Here is a 22,244-nt window from a genome sequence, read left to right on the forward strand (position 1 = left end):
AACTCTTCCTGTTTGGAATATGAGTGCATTGAGGCATGGGGGAAAGTTAAATAGTTACCCTATGGCTATTAGATATTAAATAATAGGCTTATGGCTGAGAGTCAGTGAGCTCACCTCCCGAGTCCTTGATCCAGTGGACACTGTAGCCCCAGGGTCTCCTTCCTGGTGAATATTGCCCAGCAGCATGGGCCAATGGTTTCCTGCGGGGTTGGGGAGCATGAATGACTCAAATACCAAGGAGCCCACACCAGAGGGATAGTACTGCATGAAAGCTGTTTCCAAGAGGCTCCTTGATCACTCTGTAGGCATCTCCACTAAAGAGTATTCTCTCCCCAGTGTCAGCAATTGTTTACTCATTACCTAACTTTGTGGCACAAACTTGTAGATAGGTGGCTTTCTGAGCTTCTCGGGTCTTACAAGTACTTTCTCTAGAAGCGGATGGTTTAGTTTGGAGAAAGTGGATAAAAACAGTGGAATTTGAAACTTTGCTGCCATCTGGGACACTTCCCTTAGAGGTTAGAGTTATCACTTCATGGTCCTGGAGGATTAATAATTTGGGCAGGGAAATACCAGTGTTTCCAGTGCAGAAGAACATAGCTCCTGTCCTTTTATAAATATTCTAACTCTCGACTTTCAGTGTTGCGTCACAAGAGAATCACGTGTAGAGTTGAAGAGTATTGATTTTTTCTATCACAGATTTTTTTTTATTTAACTGATATAGGCATCAGAATTTAAAACCATCACCACCACCACCACAGCATCGCCTATCGAAACCTCCCTAGAATGCTGTGATACACAGCAGTGTGTGAATCAATGAGCTATGCTTATCTTTGCAACTTCACTTTTGAGGTTTGCATTCCAAATTTGCATTATTTTATTGTACACCTTCCTCCAAAAGTTTTAAGTAGCTTGAAGTACAGAGATATTGTCATAGTCTTTCCTGGAGTTTTTACAATATTTTATTTTCAAAGTAGGTTATGAAGCTGGAAACAACAGGTTTGTAGAACAAGTCATCTTGTGTGCCTAACAGGTGCCATTACATTCCCACAACCTTTATTTTGCCTGGATTCAGACACCTCCCTCCAGTAATTGACTGCTAACATGGCTGTCATATGGACAGCCCATTTCCATCCATTGGAACTGAGGACTGACAGCCTTCAGGTTATAGGCTACATGAAAGAATTACACACAACTCCTTCCGGTTCTCAGAGCAGTAGAGGCGTTTGGACTTGCGTGTAAAAATAAAACTTGATGTAAAAGGCTTCTGGTACTATGGGGTGATCAGACAAATCATGAGGTTTTAGAGATCAGAGATTTCCCCAAAGCCATGGACTCAGCCAAGGTTAGTTTTAAATTGAATCTTGAAGAATAGGAACAGGACACATAAGCTAAGATTAGAAAAATGGAGTTTCAGATAAGGAAGCAGGAAATCACTTGGTGGAGAAAGCTCCTGCCATGTTGGAGAAAAATGAGTTGGCTAGTTTGGGAAGAGAGTGTGTGGAAGAGTTGCAGAGTCAGGTTCCAGACATTTGGGCTGGGTGGTGGTGGTTGTCATATCTGTTGTGAGAAACAGTCACAGAAAGTTACTGGTAATTGCAGGTGGAGGGGAGCAGAGCCCAAGGTTTTGGAAACATTCTAATCATCTTTTATGGTAGAGAGGAGTCAGAACAAAGCTTTTAGTTAGAGAACAATAAAAGAAAGAAATCAGTATTTTGTTTTTAAATCCTTTTAAATTCCACAATCTCTAAAGAAAAAAATTATTACCTTGTATTTATTTCCATGTCACTCCTTATAGTTTCAGAGTGAGGCAGACATTTCTTTTTGCATGATAACTTGTGTTAATGAGGTTCACAGCCTAGTTCTAGAGTGTTTAGTTTGGTCAAATAAGGTGTCTTGTACTTTCTCTGAGCAATTGTGCATGAGAGCTGAAGCTTTATACTTTCCAAAGGTGGAGTATTTCAGGTACCCAGAAATATCTGTTTCACATTTCCAATTTTGCTTACCATTGGCCTTCTCTTCTTGTTATTTTTTTTATAACTACTTGGATTCTAATTGTTTAACTTGTCTCTTATTTCAGAACAACAGTCTCACGTGTTAGCCCCAGGATTTAGGTTTCAAATCAGCTCATTTGTTGACTGCCTTTATGCTCCTGGGAAAACTATTTTTACACTTCATTTGTAAAGATGGACACGCAGGACACACATGGAATTAATACATAATATTAGTATAATATTTCAAATTCACTGCCACAATAACAAGGATCACACCTGTCTTTTCCACCACTCTGTATCCGGAATGTGCACACTGCATTAATGAGTAAGCCTAACAGGAAATAATATCAATATGGCTGCAGCGTTGAATGAAAGATTTGTGGGAGATATAATTGTACAGGTTCTACAGCGTGAAAAGATTCTTGGATGCGTCACCTCGTCCATTGATCTTGTGGACTGACAACCTGTGCTGTTCATTGAATTCTCCAAACGGGCTGGGAGACACGTCTTCTGTGTAAGACAAATTGGCTGCTGAGGAAGAGTGATGACAGGCATTTGCTCCCATTATCGATAGTGAAGTGCTTCATTTTTCATCCTAAAGGGGGGAAAAAAAACTCACGTTGAACTGACTTGTTAATTATGCAGGGTTTTTTTCCCCAACATCTCTGGAGTATCATGGAGAGCATGATATGGTAGTCTCCTCATTAAAAATATCAAAGGCAGGCCCTCTCTTAGTGCTCACGTGTGTACATATTTGCTAGTGTTGTTGTTGTTGTTAAAAAAAAAAAGAGACCGCCATGTTGCTCATTTTCACCAAGCTGGAAGTCCACAATCTATGTTGTCAGGCAATGGCTTAGAAGAAAAATCTCAGTCTCTAAGTCCCAGACCAATAATCAGTTCCATAAGTCAGATCAGCTAGTGCGATTATTTGGTCAGTTGTTTCTAAAGCAGCGTACCTGAATGGATGCATGGAGTCAGCACAGTCTGAAGGGTGTTGACTCTACACGCTTATGTAGGATGTTATTTAAAGTATATGTTGTTTGGACTTCCTGGATTTGCATTTGTGTAAGGTGAAACCCAAAGCTTTTCCTATCCCGGGATATTTTAAGAAAGCCGAATTAAATCATCATACGGCAATCATCGGGCCTTCCTACCCCTCAAGTTCCAGATTTAGAGACAGAAAAACAACAAACTTGTAACCATTTGACTTTTTGGTCTGCCCAGTTCCCAAATCATGTGGAGGCTTATTTATTTATGAACTAATGCCTAGAAGTTAAGCTAGGCTCATTCCCTAACTATCTAATTACTCAACTAACCTGTTTATACTCTTCTATATCTGACATGTTACCTTACCTTACCTCAGTTTCTTACATCTGACTTCCTCCACATCTTGGTGGCAAATCTCCTGCCTCTGACACTTTCCCAGAATTCCTATTTCTTCCCAGAAGTCCCTCCTATTCTCTCCTGCCTTGTTATTGGCTGTTCAGCCCTTTATTGACAGCTGATACATTACACTGTGCATAAGACATTGTTCCAACACAAACTCAACAGACATGCTAATGATGTTTTGTGTTTTACCTTGATAAATTTAGGCCTGGTTTCTTTCTATTTTATTTTCTTAATTTGTCTTCATAAAAACTCAATGAACTATATAGGACAAAGAGGAAAAAACATCTGTCACCAAAGTCTTAAATTTGTTAATTAAAAGGGTGATGTCTCAACATGAACCAAGCCTCATTGTGATCCTCACTAGAAAACTAAAGGAATAGACTAATCTTATTTGTATCTTAATTTCTGTAAGAAATTGAAGTGGTTTGCAACCCCATAGGAAGAGCAACAATATCAACCAACCAGATCCCTCCAGAGCTCCCAGGGACTAAACCACCAACAAAAGAGTATACATGGAGGGAACCATGGCTCCAGCAGCCTATGTAGCAGATGGTGGCATTGTCTGGCATCAATGGGAGGAGAGGCCCTTGGTCCTGTGAAGACTGGATTCCGTAGTATAGGGGAATGTCAGGGCAGAGAGGTGGGAGGGAGTGGGTGGGGAAGCACCCTCATAGAAGCAGGAGAAGAGGGATGGGATAGTGGTGTTATGGAGGGGAAACTGGAAAAGGGGATAACATTTGAAATGTAAAATACATAAAATATACAATAAAAAAGTAAAAGAATTATTTGGGTTTTGATTGTGCATGGTACTCTTGAGACTATAAAATGAAAAGTAAAAAAAATTTCCATGTTTAATAGCTTTTCCAAGAAATTACCAAAGCAGCATAATTTCAGAAATCAAGCTCACTATTTATGCACACAGCAAAGCATCAAGCACACAAGTTTATATTAACCATGGCTAGAGTAGTTTAACAGAATGACAGGTATTCTAAAAGGTCATTGGCAAGTAAATGATCTATTTAATAGATACCAAGATGATTGAAAACAGCAAGCTTAACAAGACACCCATGCATACACGGAAGCATGAAAAAGATGTGCAGTAGGTGCTGTTGGCAGATTTAGGATAGAGATGAGGGATGAATAATCAGGTTAAATGAGTAAGCAAGTCTCCCTTTCCCATAATTTATATAACACCTTTGTATTATTGGAGGATAGAAGAATTTAGACCATCTTTCCTTTTGCTGAACATTTAACCGTGACATTTTGTTATTGAACACAGAAAGGTTGCAGAATTGACGTTAGAGAGTGATAAATAAAATAAGCACTAAAGACAAATATTAATTTCATGACAAAGAAATAGCAGTAGAGTGGCTTAAAATATTATTTTAAAGACTATGATTATAAATATTTCAATAGTCTTTAGAACTGTAGGAGAAAACAACTGGATATCCGTTTGCTTTAGGTTAAGGCTTTGTATCACAGAGGATTTTATTCACACATTAACAAGATGTCTTTGTTGAAAACAGCTTGAAATCTAGAAAAAAATTAATGTTAAATGTCTGCATCCTCTCAGTATCCTCCATTTAGGTTCTAGTGGGTCATAATATTTTTCCCTCATTGCTCACCTCAAAGCTTCAACCATGAATTTGAAATGCAACTGTGCTTTTGAAATTCCTGTTATTATTACAAGCAACAAGAAACTTATACTTATAGCTTACTTATGGGGCCAGTGAGATGGCTCAGTAGGTAAAGATGTCTGCTACCAGAGGATGGCCTTGCTGGGCACCAATGGGAGGAGAAGCCCTTTGTCCTGCCAAGAGTGGATCCCCCAGTGTAGCGGAGTGTCAGGGTGGAGAGGCTGGAAGGAGGGTGGTTGGGGAGGGGGAAAACCCTTATAGAAGGAGGGGAGGGGGATGGGATAGGGGCTTATGGATGGGAAACAGGAATGACATTTGGAATATAAATAAAAAAAATAGCCAATAAAAAAATGCCTGCTACCAAGCTAGAAAACTGAGTTCTGTCTCTGAGACCCACGCTGGGGAAGGAGAGAATGAGTTCCTGTAAAGTTGCCTTCTAACCTCCACATGAAGCCTGCACACCCACTCCCACATACAGGCGTGAACATACAAACTATAACTAAGATGACGTTTAAAAAGTCATCCAAGAATGCACGGAGTTTGTATCTTCCAGAGGCGATATTGCAGGGAGCCTTTTTTCTTCTCTTCACTTGCTCTCTTCCCTTTCTTCTTTGTGATCCATGGATGTATTGTTATATCCTTGTCACTTGAGGCATATAATAAGCAGCTGGAAATTAATTCAAAAATAGCAGAGCATTTTATGAAACAGTGTCTTTCTATTCCAATATCATTTTGAAAGATGTGTGTGTGTGTTACTATGGGTATTCTCAGCGAACAGAACTCTAAGGATGAATGGATGTGTGTGTGTGTGTGTGTGTGAAATTAAGTCCACTTTAAAGTAATAACCACAGAAGAGGCATACCTATGTGCCTAGCCTCTGTAGCTATGAGTTCCTTGAAGCTGAGTACTTCAGCAATCAGAGTCGTCTCACAATAGCTCTCAGTAGGGAGTGACAACCCACAGTTTCTCAGTTCCTAAGGCTGGGTGTCTCAGCAGTTCCAGTCCTGTGCAAGAAGTCCGGATGATTCCTGGAGAGATGTTGCTGATCTTTAACCTGCCATGAAAGCTTGGAAATGAAATGCCTCTGCTATCACAGAAGGAATCAGTGGTGGCAGCAGCAGGCAATAAGGAAGGTGCAACAAGGAAAGGGCAAAGAATGATCCTTCCGCCGTGTCCATTTACCTGTTCTCTTAGAGAAGGGGCTCCCCAAAATCAGGGGGTGCTTTCCACACCAGTCAAAGCAACTGGGACAGTTCCTCAGTCCAGGCTCTCTATTCAGGTGATTTTATTTGTGGCAAGTTCACCTTAAAACAAATCACAACAACCTATAATGTTTTTATTACAATGGATCCGACAAACTCCCTTTCCTTCCAACCTTTCATCTCCCTGCATCCCGACACACAGAACACAGATGCTCTCTTACATAAGCCCCTACATTCTGTGTCTCACATCTCAGGATATAGGGAGCTTTAGTCTTCTGTTCGATTCCATATTCAGAAGTATTTCACGTGCAGTAAGTATTAACTTAAATTTCTCTCGAATAGTCAGTTATGGAAATGTGACCTAGAAAATATATGAACAAGCAAGACAGAGAATTTTGGTGCATTTATTTATCATTCAGCCAACATTAAGTAGCAGTTTCTTAGATCCAAGTTCCATGTTAGGTCCAGGGCCTTCAAGGTGAAGCCTTAGAAAGACCCCAGAGGAGCATGTATTCGCTGGAGTTGTGTCTGTTAGAGTCACTAATCTGCCCTTGCACATTCAGGGTATTTGACATATTGTAAGTGTACAGTAGATATATCCTTATGAAAGTGATAAGGATTTCTAAATAAAGCATATTTTGCAAGTACACACAAAAGTTCTGTAGAGTTATATTTAAATCACATATAAAGAACACAAACCATGACCACTTTACCAAGCAAGACATTACGAGGTATCTTTAACAGATTTCAGGTAGAAATGGAGATACACAAGTAATTAAATAATCTAATGCTCATTTACAGCATGCATCAATGAGAGACTTGTAGGAAAGGACTTATTATCTCCGATGAGCTTCTGCAAGACTCAGGGGGGCTGAATAACTTAGAGCTTGAAGAATGAAAAGATGCTTGCTGCTCTTTCAGAGGACCCAAGCGGAGTTCCTAGCATTCTAGATCTACCATCTTCTTTAAGGCTTCTATGGGCACTTACACACATACAGTGAGTATTCACCAGGACACAGACACTCACACATACAACACACACACACACACATCCCTTTAAAAGTCAGCTGAGAGGACTTATCTGCAATAACCAATTCTATGTACAAACCAAGAGGAAGTTACGAAATGGCAAAAAGCTGTATTCTGTTAATTATCTTGGACACAGTGGGTGACAGGTAGAAGTCATAAATGTAGGGTGGTGTCAGGTTGTAAGCAATGGAAACAGAAACTAGCAAGGAAATGGCATGAGCACATGCTATGGATATGAAGAATGGGGTGGAGTCCAGCATCCTTGTTACTGAGAGGCTTAAGGATGAAGATCACATTCAGTAGAAATTCTCACCCAGTGTAAATGGCCTCTATAAGCCTGAGTGGTCTCCAGATAAGACAGAAGTAAGGCTATTTAGAAGAGAATTGAGTCTGTGCTCTCAAATGTGTATGTATATGTGCATACATGTTTGCGGGTGTGCACGTGTGTATATATGAGCATGTATGTGTGTGAATGTGTGTGCGAGTGTGTGATTGTATGTGTGTGTGTGCACATGTGTGCAAATAAAGGTGTTGAGTCCTCTGACTGAGATGGGGTTAAAAGGTGGTTTTGGATTGCCCAGCATGGACGCTGGGAGCCTAACTTCTGAGTCCTGTAGAAGAACTTCTTAACTGAGCCAGTCCTCTGAGCCCAGATGAGTAGGCTTTTAGTTCTTACCACTGAAAAGTCTATTTAATGTTATTTGCTAAATCTTTGAGGTAAAAGCTGAGTCTCTGTAAGCATTCTATCTGAAAGCGATTATCACCTGTGGTTTATGGAGGACGTTCTCTGTGTTAGTTACTCACCGGGATTTCTGTGTTCCTTAAGCCCCTCCCAGAAGGATAGCCTTCGAATGGCTTCTCTCTCCTGCTTCAGCTTCCTCAGCCATGCTTCACATCCGATGCAACAGTCTCTCCTTGGGAGGCGGTATTCCCAGAACTTCTTTTACTCCCTTCATTTCTTCTCACAAGAGTCATCATTAAAATCTGATTATTTTTTAGTAGATGCTTTTATTTACAACGCATAATTGCCTTGCATTTAACTTAATCTCTTCTTTGTACGCAAATTCTGCTCTCATTAGCATCTTCTATCAAGATTACATAGATAACCAATAAGGGCTATTTTCCTCCCAGAAGTAAGGTTTAGTAATCGAGTGCAGGGCTGCTGACACAGTCTCACTCTTAAGGATTCTGCTTCTTTCATCTGTCTGCTATTACCTGCTTGGGAGTAGCCCTTGTTTTCAAGTCTGGGACGATGCGGGGGCCACGATTCTATCGAAACTACAATAAGACCAAATGTTGAGAAGAGAGAATGAAGGAGCCTTGTTTTTCGGAAGTGTTCTTTAAGCATGTGAAGACCTGTGTGCCTGTGTCAAACAGTGAATCTGTGAGAGCTATTTCTGTCCATAGCACGTGTGGGAAAGTCAGCTAAGATATATATTTGTTTGTGACAAGTTAAGAACCAATATTTTTGGAAATTAAAGTTCAAGTGATTCAAAGAAAAATATAGTTTTTGTGGGTTTTCATTTCGTTTTTAGACAAATAGTTATACAGTTAGTGAGCTAGAAATCCTAAATTTAGAGTAACTTTCATCTCAGTTGCCTCTCTCAATTTGTTTGTCTTAAAAATTGATTCAATCCTCATCCTGCCAGAAATTCTTCATGGCCTTTATGGGTCAGGACCAAATACAAATGACGGGTTCATAAGCACTTTATAAATGCACAGCTATGAAATGTTATCTTCTGAAGCTGTTAAGCGAGTTTCTGAGTATAAACTAAAAAATTGCTTAAGGGAATTTGTGCATATTTTACATATGTTGATCATAACTTGTTAGCTAGAAGTATTAAATATCGGGCTAGGGATATGGCTCAGTGAGTAAAGTGCTTGGAGTACAAATGCAAGGACCTGGGTTTGAACCCTTGGAACCCTTATAAGGCTGGGTGTGATGATGTGTAAGTAATTCCAGAGCTCCTATGGTGAGATGGGAGATGAAGATAACATGCCTGTTAGCTTGTGGGCCAGATAGCCCAGCATACATACCTGGAACCACCCAGAGACTCTGTCTCAAAAGAAGGTGGAAGGTGAACGGGTCTACCACGTAGTCTCCCCGTGTGCCCTATGGTGTGTGTTCTCTCACGTACATCATCCACACACACAGAAAGGGATATTTACTGTCCATCTTAAATCGCTCTATTTCTAAAACATTTTAAAGGATATAGTGGCTTTTCTAAATCCCTTTGGTACAGACAAGTGTAGTGCATTGTTACACCTGGCTCACATGCCTGGCTCATGTGCCTGCCTTACATGCCTACCTCATGTGCCTGCCTTACATGCCTGCCACACATACCTGCCACACATGCCTGCCACACATGCCTGCCTCACATGCCTGCCTCACATGCCTGCCTTACATGCCTGCCATACATGTCTGCCATACATGCCTGCCTTACATGACTACCTCATGTGCCTACCTTACATGCCTGCCTTACATGCCTGCCTCACATGCCTGCCTTATGTTCCTGCCTTACATGCCTGTCTTACATGCCTGCCTTACATGCCTGCAATACATGCTTGCCTCACAGAGAAGAATCCAATGACATAAAGCAATATGTGAAGCTCCAAGTCATGTGACTTTGGTTGGCTGGTCTAGAAACTTCTACTTCAAAACTCTTCATCCTTTAATCTGTCCTGCTGCTCTAACCTTCTGTGTCATGCTTCTCCTGTCCATTTGGTAAAGTCTGAATTCGAATGATTAGAGGAATCCTTGTTTATTTACATGCTGTGTTTTCTCCTTTCTCACAAGAATGAATGCAACCTTCTTCTCCTTTCCTAAGTGTCAGTTCCTGTCTTGTGTTTTGTGTGAGACATTTCCTGGATGCCTCAGGCCCCAGAACTCTTCCATGTTTTTTCCTCATCCTCCACAACAAACAAACTATATATAGCGAAGCACATATCACGTTTAATTATAGAAATAAATTATACAGCATATTAGGTTACTCCATATGTCTTAGCTTTGTCTCCTTAAGTAGACTGTTTTATATTTCTTAAGCAATTTAAAATGTGCAAGATCAATGGTGAGCCTATAGGAAGAACTAAAATTAGCTTAGCTCTAAATTGAATCAAAAATTAATCCTTAAGCAACTATTTCAGTATAGTCCAAACTTCCATGACAAATGAACAAACAGGTTCAAAGAGGCAGAGACTTAGCCAGTGTCATCAACTAGGGATCTAATCCTGCTACAGGAAATCTGAAGTCTAAAAATTTATCGTCTGCAAGACTTACTTGAAAATTGTCTAAAATCCAAACACAATACCTGCTTGTGTGTGTGCTGTGTGCATGCAGCTTACCATCTCAAGTTGAGAGAAGCCAGCTGGAAGCTATTGGGTTAATTAATGGACGTACTCAAGCAAGCTTTGGCAGGATCAGACCTGATGGAATTTTATCTGTAGAGAGGGTAAATGAGGAATGCTAGTCAGTTTATTAAAGAGAACTCCAAGGGATTCTTTTACAAATGTAGTCATGAGTTATTTAGTGCCTCTCTGCAGTGCCTTCTACAACGTCTAACTAGGTGATTGCGTCCCTTCTGTGCATGAGGCAAATATTTCCAGGGTCATATTTTAAGCCCAAGACATAGCTAAAAGGATCGTAGGGCACTGTCTTTGTCTTTCCTGGCCCATGTGTTTGTTTTTCTCTGAGTGAACACATTGGCTTAGTACTTAGAGCTACAGGCAACTTGAACAAATTAACGACCACAATATTCCCGTTTGGTTTGACATTGTTTACATCAACCCAGCAACTTAATTTTTTAATGTTTTATATAGTAGATTTTTCTTTAGTTATGACACATATCTACTGTAGCTCAAACTACCTTTAAATTGCCTGTCCACTTGTCTTAGTTACTATTCTGTGGCTGGGCAGAGACACCAAGGCCAAGGTGATTTATAAAAGAAAGCATTTAATTGCAACCTCACTCCCAGTTTCGGAGGGTGAGTCCATGACCGTCATGGCAGGGAGCAGAGCAGCAAGAAGGAAGGCATGGTCCTGTGTAGTTGTTGAGTGCTCACGTCTAATGCTCCAGCAGGAGACAGAACGAGTGAGAGTGGGTCTGGCATAGGCTTTTAGACTCATCAAAGTCTATCCCCAATGACACAACACTCCTCCAACAATGCCATACCTCTTAATTCTTCCCCATGCACTCAGTCCACCTACTAGAGATCAATCACACACATATAAGGGTTTACAAGGGCCTCTTGCATTCAGAACACCTTGTCATTTATCAATATACCTTCATTTATATCCAGATTCAAAATACCAAGAGACAAGCTCTTCCCACTGTTACTCAATGCCAGTGAATTCTAAAGTCTACTGTTGGGCTCAAGACCCAACAAGTCAGTCACAGCTAGAATTCTAAAACAGCTTCTGTCATGTTTTAAAGATTACATTTTACAATGTTTTGGGAATAATGTTTGCTTTTTGCTATTGAGAGATTATTGTTGCAGATTATTTCTTAGACACATATTCTTATAATTCATGTGTTTATTTTGAGGAGCAGGGACCCTAGATATTTCAATCCATGTAAACCCTTACATCGTCCTCGCCTAGCATTTTCTTCCTTCCAATTGGCTCATGTGACTGACTGGAGCTTTTGTGAGCAATTGCTGTTATTGCAGAAGTACACCAAGGCAGAATGACTCACATTGTGGTTTTAATTCTCTCTTCCCCCATCCCCCTTTCTGTCTTCTCCTTTCTCCCTTCTTGCCCCTCTCCATTTCCATAAATATCTTCATATTATTTCCAATCAATAGATTTTTTAACACTCAAAATTGTAAGACCGTTGTTAAAAACAAGGTGACTTATTCACACAGTCAGTAATCTTTTTTTTTTACTTTTTTCTTTTGTTCCTTGTAGCCCTCTTCAATCTAATTCCTGTGGGACTGCGTGTGGTGGCCATCCAAGGTGTGAAAGCCAGCCTTTATGTGGCCATGAATGGAGAAGGCTATCTCTACAGCTCAGTAAGTAATTCAGTTGTGTGTGTGTGTATATGTGTGTGTGTGTGTGTGTGTGTGTGTGTATGTGTGTGTGTGTTAGTGAAGCAATCATTTAAAGGAACAGATGTCACCTTATAATTTCAAATTGATTTTGAGGACCATTGTAAGGATTTTCCCATTTGGATGTTAAAGGTCATGCCTCAGGGAGTGAGAATGAACCAATCACTTTCCACATCAAATACTCTTACATCTAGTTTCAACTTCTAGATAGTGCAGTTTGGAATGTACCCTTCTATTCAGTTCTAAGAGTAAGAAACTTTTCTTTCTTAACTCTCCTTCACAGATAGCAGAAGACTTATGAAGAGTCTTTTTTATATATATTATTGTAAAGAAAGAACTTTCATAGATGCTGCCTAATAGGTCATATTCTCTGATTCAAAGACAATAGAAATTTGTAGAATGAACTCTGGATTAGAAGAAATGACATCTGCATTATTATACATACATCAGCAATAGTGTGTGTGTGTGTGTGTGTGTGTGTGTGTGTGTGTGTGTGTGTATACAAATTACTTTTTCACTTTATCATAGTATTTGGATCTTCGAAGTGATGGTGTTGGTCCCTCCCATGTATAACATCCCTTCAAATCTACAAGTGACAAATGTTGTAACACCATAGCTATACTCTGAGCACTGGTGTACTTTTAAGTACTTAAGGCCTATTTTTAAGTTAATACTATCCTAGTTTCTTTCTCTCAAAAAACTTAAATTCATGCCCTGGAAAAAGTAGCTATTCTGAATAATTTCTGTTTTTCACACGAGAATTGGTTGTTTGTGGCTCATAAAATTAATGTTTCTTGAAAATCACAGCTAAAGGTTTCTATGTACTCCATAATCTCAGTCGTTGTACAGACTATCTAGTAAGTCAACCTGTGTTTCTCAGCTGTGGGGTAAACATTGAATAGTGTTAGACTTCAGGTAACTATTTACTGTGTATCTCATACATCATACACACTTATTAGTAATGCCTCTGTCATCACAGTACACTTAAGCTGCTATTGTCTGAATGTTCCCAACTATCTCTGATAAATATCACGCAACAGATAGGCCAGCTCCTCTGATATGATCACTACACGTTGCTTGCCTTTACTGCTATGTCACATTCTCTCCCACAAATATGCATAATTCACCTCTTAGTTAAAACCCGAGATAATTTTAAGACATTGAAGGTGACAATCTACTTCTGAATATATTTCAGATCTGAATATCCATTTGCATTTACCCACCACGTATATGCTACGCATGGACACGCATTTTTGAGTTGATCAAAATCGTATTTAAAGATAGGAACATTTTCAGGCAAAGTAGCGAGCATTCATTTTCTGCGCCTCATGGTATATGCACCCTCAGCTCTTCACGGGATGTCATATCAAAACAAGCATAAAGAAGGGTACTCTGTTGAATAATTCCCGTTAGCTAAATGATAGCAACACAATGCTTGACTGGGATAAAAACTAAAATGTGGAGAAAACCTGAGGATGGAATGAAAGACTGCTTGAAGAATCACGTATGCATGGAAAGGCTCAGGGAGCAGCCACAGAAGCGACAGGGCTTCTGTCACTGAACTAGATTTGTTTACTTTTTGTTGGCCAGTGTTTGTTAAGGATGGGTGGGGCAGAGTGGGATGAAGATTAATCCTTATAGCTCTTTCAGAGTTGTATTCTTTCTATGCTTCTTGTTTTGAAATGAGGCTATGTACATGGGTTTGGGGTCTGTAGGAGGGAGATGTTTTAAAGAAACCTACAGTTTTGATTGCAGTCAAAACTGTCAAATAGACTCATCACCTTTGTAAAGCCATTTCTCACATACTGAATTAAGATCACTTTTTATCAGTTGATTATGATTGCTTATAGAATCATAGTGTTTTCTTTGTTAGGATTCCAGGGTCAAGCATCCTATAATTCTAAGTAGATCATCTCTGGCATAGGTCATCTGATTTTCTCCTCTCAAAACACCTCTGTCTCTGGCCCAGACTGACATGGCGAATACTGATTTCAAACAATCTATAATGGGATGAAAGAGACCAACACCAGACTATATGGCTGCATCATGCTCTGTACTGCATTTTTCTGTCTGGTGTGCTGCCGTGAGAGTTGGGGCAGAGATCTCCGTAGGTGTTTTCTTTTCCACAGTGTCATTTTCTGGTTTCTGTTTAGGTTTAAGCTGGAGGTGTGTTCCCTTGTTACCTTCTAGTTCTTTTCATTCACTGAGAAGGAGGAGGGAAGATGAGTAGTGCGGTGGGCTGATTGCTATAGCACGGAGCTAGAAGGGTTAATATTGGAGGAACTCATTTATATGTGCATCTATATGTGTATCTCTATCGTATCATCTATTTCTATCTCTATCACTTTCTCTATAGATATCTATATCTGTAACTATAGATAATCTATATCTGTATCTATCTATGTCTATCTATATCTATATTATTTATATATGTATTTATACACAACCACTGTATTTTACATGTTTAAACTTACTTTGGTTCTTATCTTTTTAAACTCTCTTGTATTACTGAACTTTCCTCTTCTTTTATTCTTCTAAACTTGAGCTACATTTCTGTTCCTTTCATGGTTTTCCCGAGATTTCAGTTTACACAAATGCATACACACACACACACACACACACACACACACACACACACACACACGTATATATGATTACAGACATTGATAAATACTTTTGTATTTCTGTCATCTAAAAGGCTCATGAGCTATGGGATATTTTCTTGATTAGTAAATACAACTGACCTACCTGATTACCTGTACTTTAAAATGAATTATTTGTAGATAGCTTACATTTCCCCAGCCTTTGAAAATAATCTCTATGAACAGTTTGTATATGTGTGCATATACACTCACATGTTAAATTTAGTATTGCTGAGTATCCTGTTCCTCTAAACTCTGTATTTCATTACTCTCTGTGTGAGGATCCATGTGTAGTGACTTCTTAGGTTTTGTGTGAGGATTTCTGTGTAACTGGTAATTTTCCTGCCTCATGGATCCATGCTTCCTTTGGTTTCTCCCTTTGACTACGGTTCAGGTACTTGGATATGCCTCACTGGACCAGCATTTCCCCTGGTTTCCATGAGGTAATATTCCATTGCTTTCTGGCATCTGTTTTTGAGTGTAGGAACTTGTCAATTTAATATTTCCTTTTATGCAATCTCTATAGAAACCTAAATAATATTTTCATTTTATGTTTCCTGTTCTTAAACTATCTCTATCCATTAGAAGTTTCTAATAAACTTATAATTCAAAGAGTTATAATTCTCTGATGCAAAAAACATTTTAACTTGTATCCCATTTACATGTTGTGTCTTTTGTGCTATTCTTATGATGTAAGCTAGGAACTCATTGTGTTCAAATTTTATGCAGTTTTGTGATTTCAGTCCTGGTGTTTTTCATTTCTGAATGGTGAATGGCTTCTAATAATATCCTCTTGTTCTTGATTTATTTCTTCCTGCTTTTTATTTTTATTGTGTGCCTCTTTTTCACTCTTTACAGAAAGTCATTAACATATCTTTCAAAGCATTTCTAACATAATTGGTCAGTGATTTTCTTAGTTAAAAATTCATAGTTTAAGCATTAATTTTCCCAAGTGACGTTTTATAATCACATTCAGGTTGGATTTTAGAATCAATTCATTAAGTGTTCAGGGTTTTGGCCTTGGGGGCATTCTCCTCTTTTGATAGTTCTTCCTGTGAAGTCTGCTGCTATGACTGTAGCGATTTTTTTGGTAGCTTCTATGTAGCCTCCAATATCTCAAGTTTAGAATAGTTTTAAGGCACCAAAGCTCCTATCCGAGGATAAAAATTGAGTGAGTGCAGGAGCCTGGGGTGAGGGGCGGTTTTGTCTAGTTGATTTTGAGGCCACAAACTGTGCCTCCAGGTAGGCATATCATTCTTTTCACTGAACGATATCTCAGTGCAGTTCACTGAATTAGCAGCTAGGCGGGCTCTGGTCCTCACTTTGCATTTAAGAATTTTAGTTCAATCAGCTAAGTTGAGAGAACTCTGGGCCAAATTGCTTTCTATAAGACGGAAGCCAGGCTAGCCTGAAGCCACAGCTGGTATGGTGCTATCTCTCTTCCATGGGAAGCTTGTGGTTGCTTTGACAGTGTTGACTTTGGCAATGCAGTTAGCCTTGATGCTTATTTGGAATGAGAGGGTACATGATGCTATGAGCAATCAATGAATCCCCCCCCTGTGTATGCGTGTGTGTGTGTGTGTGTGTGTGTGTGTGTGTCTGTGGTGTGCCTCCTCTCTCTCCTTTCTGTCTAAAAGGACATAAAGCAATATTTTCATCTTAATATTTTTGCAGGTACTTTACTGTTCGTCATATCTACACTTTGGACAACAGATGTTTTAAACTCTTCCAATTGCAAGAACCAAAGTTATATGGCCATTGAAAACATTTGCCCATTTCACTTAGTGAAATGTTTTCATTTTTATCCATGTTATAGCAGGCAATAGGATTACATTTGTTTTGAAAACTTAGTAAGATTCCATTGTGTGTATCTTCCTGGCCATTCATTTATTGAAAAGCAATTAATTTCCTTCTACTTCTTGGGTATGGGATTATTGCTGCACTGAACAGAGAGATACAATTATGGCTACAAAATCTCTTCATTTCTCTGTATATATACCCAGAGACAAAGTTACTAGGCCATGCAATGCTATTCGAATTCTTTCGGAGAACTCCCTACTGTCTTCTGTGCATCGGAAATGTTTTGTGCTGCTATCAACAATGCACAATTGTTCAAATGCCTCTTTGCCAGCCAACACTTGATGCTTTCTGAACTGTTTTTTTCTATTGATATTGGTCATCCCATCTCATATGATGAGCCCAAGTATAGTTTGAGCCAAGGTTTAAGTTTTAAGACCCCAAAGCTCACCGGCATTCCATACAGAACTTATGATGTCTTCTGCATAGTCTTGGGAGACTAACATAGTTCATTCCTTCAGCATTTTTTGTTTGCTTGTTTGCTTGTTTTATCTGTTGCACAGTTAGAGCTTGCTTATGTATGGTAGACATTTACTCTTTATCAGGTACTACTCACAAATACTTATTTTCATTTTACTGATGGCCTTTTTTACTTTCTTGGTTTTTGTGCAGAACTTTAAGTTAGTGAAGTACCCCACGCATTTCCCCTTTCTTCCTTGTCCTCCTGATGTCCTATAGTGAGGGAATTGTTGGCAAATTCACTGTCATGAAATTGTGATTCTTGTTTTTCTAGAAGCTTTGACTTCAACCCTCATAGTTGAGGCTTTAATCTACTTTGAGTGATTTTTTTTTAAAAAATATGTTTTATGGTTATGAAGTTTTCTCAGGACAAGTATTAAAATGTGTTTGATTATACATCTTTTAAGATCAGAAACTATGAGACTAATTGCTTTCTTTATTCTTCCATTTGTTTTGGTGATTGTTTTAACATTTAATATGCATTATTATTATTCTATGGGGAAAGGCATTGAGATTTAATAAAAATGATATTGAATATATAGGCTTGTAGGCTATTTGGACATTTAAACAATAGTAAGCATCTGTTACATGAACTTGGGATGCCTTATTTTTCATTTGTATCTTCTGACATTTTTTATAGCTAGAAGTTTTTAGTGCATTAATTTTTAACTTTTTTTATTACATTTAAATTCACTGTACCTTTTTGAAAGGAGTTTAAAACAATTCTAATGAAATTAAATAACACCTTTTTAAAGTAGAGAAAAATAAAAGCTCTTTCATGCCCTGTGAAAGAACCAACTGAAACAGACATTTTATGTAAAATTTTCATTATATTCATAAATTATGTTATATACATATGGATTAAGTGTCTATGGTTTAATTTTTTGTGGTTTAACTTCTTCTGCCTTGACATTTAATCCGCCTTACTTTTATGCTTTATTCTCTTTGAGTTTTATATGTTTTGAAACATCTATAATACTACCTGGAGCTTCTTAAATGGTCTTCTTTAGGTGGGAGTCAAAGGAAGAAGGGAATATTTTCATTACGCACAAAATAGAGCAAAGCTTAAAGTCCACATTCTCTATAAATTTACTCACATCAACATTTTATACTGAAATAATTTGAACTGAAGCTTGTATACATGACTGAATTACAAAGGAATATCATTGAGGCTATACTGTAAATCTAAATCATTTTCATATTGTGCCTACAAAATTGGGAATGCAATTTTTAGTAATTATGGTATAGATTGATATGTACAATAAATATTCAAGGATGGTACCGCAGTTCAATTGCGGATAGAATTCTCTATTCTGAATCTGTGATATTCACAATCATTCAAGTAGTCCAGCTCCCGTCTCCACTGGTATTTCCATTAGAAATCACCATTGAAAAGGAAATAAAATGCCTCTTCCACATTTAGATGCCAGCAGTTTGCCTCTGTCTTGCTGGTAGGTAAGCTTCGAATTCATCTTTGATGCCCGGGACAGATATTTTAACGATCACACCATGAGCATATTCTTTTGCATAGGAAGGATTTCAGTAGAAACTTGCCAAGGTTAAATGGCATCGCATATTCTAAGCATTAATAGGAATTTTCCTAAAGATTAACTATGGTTCCATTGGGAAGTCTTGATGTTTTGACCAATGCTGGTTTATGCCTAAAATCAACCTCAGTTACTCTAACATTCATCTAGTGTACACTGATTACTGTTAATTCACACACCAGACACTGCGCTAAACACTGAACTTACAAAGGCATTGATGACTGAAAACTCCTCATCTCTTTAAATACTATAGATATTGTTGTAGGTAACTGTTGTTAGGAGTTTGTGCCACTTCGAAGTAGAGTTCCCCGTGCCCAATGCCACCTGCACTTCTGACACCAAGTCTAAGTTCATGACACTAACACAATGTTTGGGAAATTCACAAAATTATTCTCTTGCTTTATGATTTACTAGAACAGAACTCCTATATTGTTATACTCACAGCTATGAGTTTTCATAGAGAAGAGATACTAGTTAAACTGATCACGGTAGGACTAAGCATATAGCTGAGAAGTGGAGGCTTGCCAAGCACCATGAGGCCTTGCGTTTAATTCATCGCCAAGAAAACAAAATAAAACAGCTGAAGGGGCAAGGGTACTGGGTCCAAGTTCTGCAGGAGCACCAAGTTCACAACTACTTTTCTTATTTCTGTGGAGTAAGAACGTGCCAGTCTTCTGCTTCTGTGAGCAGAGGTGATGAGAGTATCACTGACCTAGAAGCTCTTCAGAGACTCTGTGTTAAGAGATTTCACTAGGGCTCCAGTAGTTTGTAGGCATGACAAAACGGGCCAGATGATTCTCCAGCCTTGAATGAGTGACACAGAGCTCCCGCCCTGAATTACAGTTGTCATTCTGTCTAGGACAAATCCTACAAACAAAGAGGTTGCCTCTGGTGTTTTGGTGTGAAGCTAAATTCCTAATATGCTGTAAAATCACCCAACAGAAATGGATGTTATACTATGTTAACTTGACTCCATCCCCACAACCATAGTTACCTTCACCGTTTTGAAGCTATGATACTCAACGTTCCTTCTCATAGTCCAGCTCCAGTGTCAATCAGCTGAAATGTCCTCCCCCCGCCTGTGTGTGTGTGTGTGTGTGTGTGTGTGTGTCAACTTGGAAAAAGGAAAGAGTGGAGAAAGGAAGTTTGGAGGGGAGCCTCTGGAATGTTAGCATTTGGGAAGTAAAAACCTAAGTGACTGATTTGGACAACTTGGGAGCTTTGACATTTGCATTTGGAAAATTATACTTAAAATGCAATTTGAGTATTTGAGTAATTTGCATTTTGATGAAGTTTGATGTACTTAGCACACATGTCACTGACATTTCATTGATTAATAATGATTAATATGTTTGGGAAAGCTCTATTTTTTATTGTAATCATTGTTTATTTTATAAACTTTAAATAGTTATCTCCCAAATATGAATTAGGTAGTTTATAAACGGATGATCATTTTCTTCAACAGAGAGATAAGTTAAAATTATATAACACTACTATTTATCTAACACTACCTGAACCTGTAGCAATTGTATATAAATCTATGTCAGTGATAAATTCACTTCTTTAAGTCTATGTTCTGGTGAGTTGTAAGTTATCATGACAGCAGCTATAAGGACTGCCAGTGCACCAGTATTAATGGCCATGTTGTACAAATAATAAATTTTTGGTTGTTACTTCAAAAATGCTTGCAGATTTGTATGCAGGTTTCAAAGCAATGCTGAAGAAAGGACAGAAATTAATGATTAGCCATTGATAAAAAAAACTGTCTGTTAGACAAGTAATTGACCTCACCAAACAGATCCAAGTAACAGAAACCAGGATATAGATCTCGGTCTGAATTGAAAACCCATAAGATTTTCATGATGCGACTCTACCCTTGAGCTTCTTTGTAATAACTCTTTCCATTGTGGACTTTTTCATCTCCCCCCAATGCTGTCACGTAAACTATCTCATTAGAGCTTTGTGATAACCCTGACATTATTATTGTGAACTGACCGAAGGATTCTCTGGCAGACAGACAGGTTAAATGAATAAATGATGTCCCTTGATAGAAGCAGGGTTGGTTAGAGGGAAGCAACTTTACTTCAGTGTCCTTTTCTGCAATTGACATTGCCCTTATTTTCTCTCACAATGAACTGTTTACTCCCGTCTTACAGTTACTATCAAGCCCAGAAAAACTTTGAGAAGCTTTAGGTAAAGACAACAAGGAAAAAATGATTAGGAAAACAAATGAGAGGCTGCCTGAATTATGTACAACTTTGAACCATTCGAATTCCTCATTGACCTAGGTCGGTGAGAACAGACACCTTGGAGGCTGGAGACGACTTTGTGTTTTCGAGAAATAGTGAAGACTGATTAACTGGTTTAGACAATGGGAGTTCTGAGGGAGAAGTAAAGAAGCCCATGGAGAAATGTCAGAGATTATTCTATACCCATAAATTAGATCAGAGGTGAACATGCTTTTTGATTATGTCTCTAATTACCTTTACTGTCCCTTCCCTGCGGATGCCCGTGTTTTCCTGTCATTCAGTATACAGTAAACATTTTTACATTTACTGCAGTGACAATAGTTTCCTCATTTGGGGCTTTGAGAGGACATTGGCCTGCGCTTCTCCCTTTGCTAGAATTAGTTTTTTTCATGTCTTGTCGATCCTACCTAGTGCTCAGACTTAGAGATCCGATATATCAAGGATGAATTCTCACAGAGATGAATCTGCCAAGACCTCCTTGAACTGGTTGACGGTAGCATCATGCAGCCAAATTTTGGGAGTAATGAATTGGGTGTTTGGTAGTTATCTTAGTAATCGTGCCTCTGATTGGAACCTTCCAGCCCTTCCTCTGCAATTCAGCTTCCCTTAACCTGGTGTGTTTGTGTGTGTGTGTGTGTGTGTGTTTGTGTGTGTGTGTGTTTGTGTGTGTGTGTGTGTGTGTTTGTGTGTGTGTGTGTTTGTGTGTGTGTGTGTGTGTGTGTGTGTGTGAAAAGGAATTAGCCATCAGTTTTACCTCAACTGGGTTAAGTGATTGAAAGCACCACTTATCATGAAGGATGATTTGTATGCCTTATTATCCTACCACGATACATGTTCTTTGAAGTTAGAGATTGCATATAACCTAGGTTAATATTTTTACATTGGAAGCTGCATGCAGCTCCCATGTGAAGGCTTCAATACTGTTGAATAAGTTAATGGAGATCCATGTCTGCCTGATCCCAACAGTCTGTGCAAGAATTTCCAATGCAGATAATCATTCATCTTTGAATGGATGGTGCCTCTTTCTGTTCAGCAGCAGATCATGTTGGTCATACTCATTATCCTTTATAACTTCTAGGGAACATTCTTATTTGAGCCCTCAAGCTGCCTTGCACTGTAAAAGTTAGCATATGTGTTCCTACTGATGGTTTTTATTGAAGAAGAAAAACAAGTAAGTTTCTCAGAGTAGCATGAATGAG

The 22,244-nt window shown here is 38.7% G+C and overlaps 1 protein-coding gene across 3 annotated transcripts in view; it reads left to right on the plus strand.

Moving 5' to 3' along the window:
- Window positions 1-22,244, plus strand: part of Fgf12 (fibroblast growth factor 12) — a 567,610-nt gene that overhangs the window by 364,707 nt on the left and 180,659 nt on the right. For all 3 annotated transcript variants that reach the window (NM_001395084.1, XM_087575301.1, NM_130814.2), the window contains one exon: window positions 12,152-12,255. In NM_001395084.1, coding sequence (NP_001382013.1) covers window positions 12,152-12,255 — 104 coding nt within the window. The remainder of the gene's footprint in view (window positions 1-12,151; window positions 12,256-22,244) is intronic.

Source organism: Rattus norvegicus, chromosome 11, assembly GCF_021556685.1.
Source record: "Rattus norvegicus strain SHRSP/BbbUtx chromosome 11, alternate assembly SHRSP_T2T, whole genome shotgun sequence".
In the NCBI taxonomy this organism is placed as follows: Eukaryota; Metazoa; Chordata; class Mammalia; order Rodentia; family Muridae; genus Rattus; species Rattus norvegicus.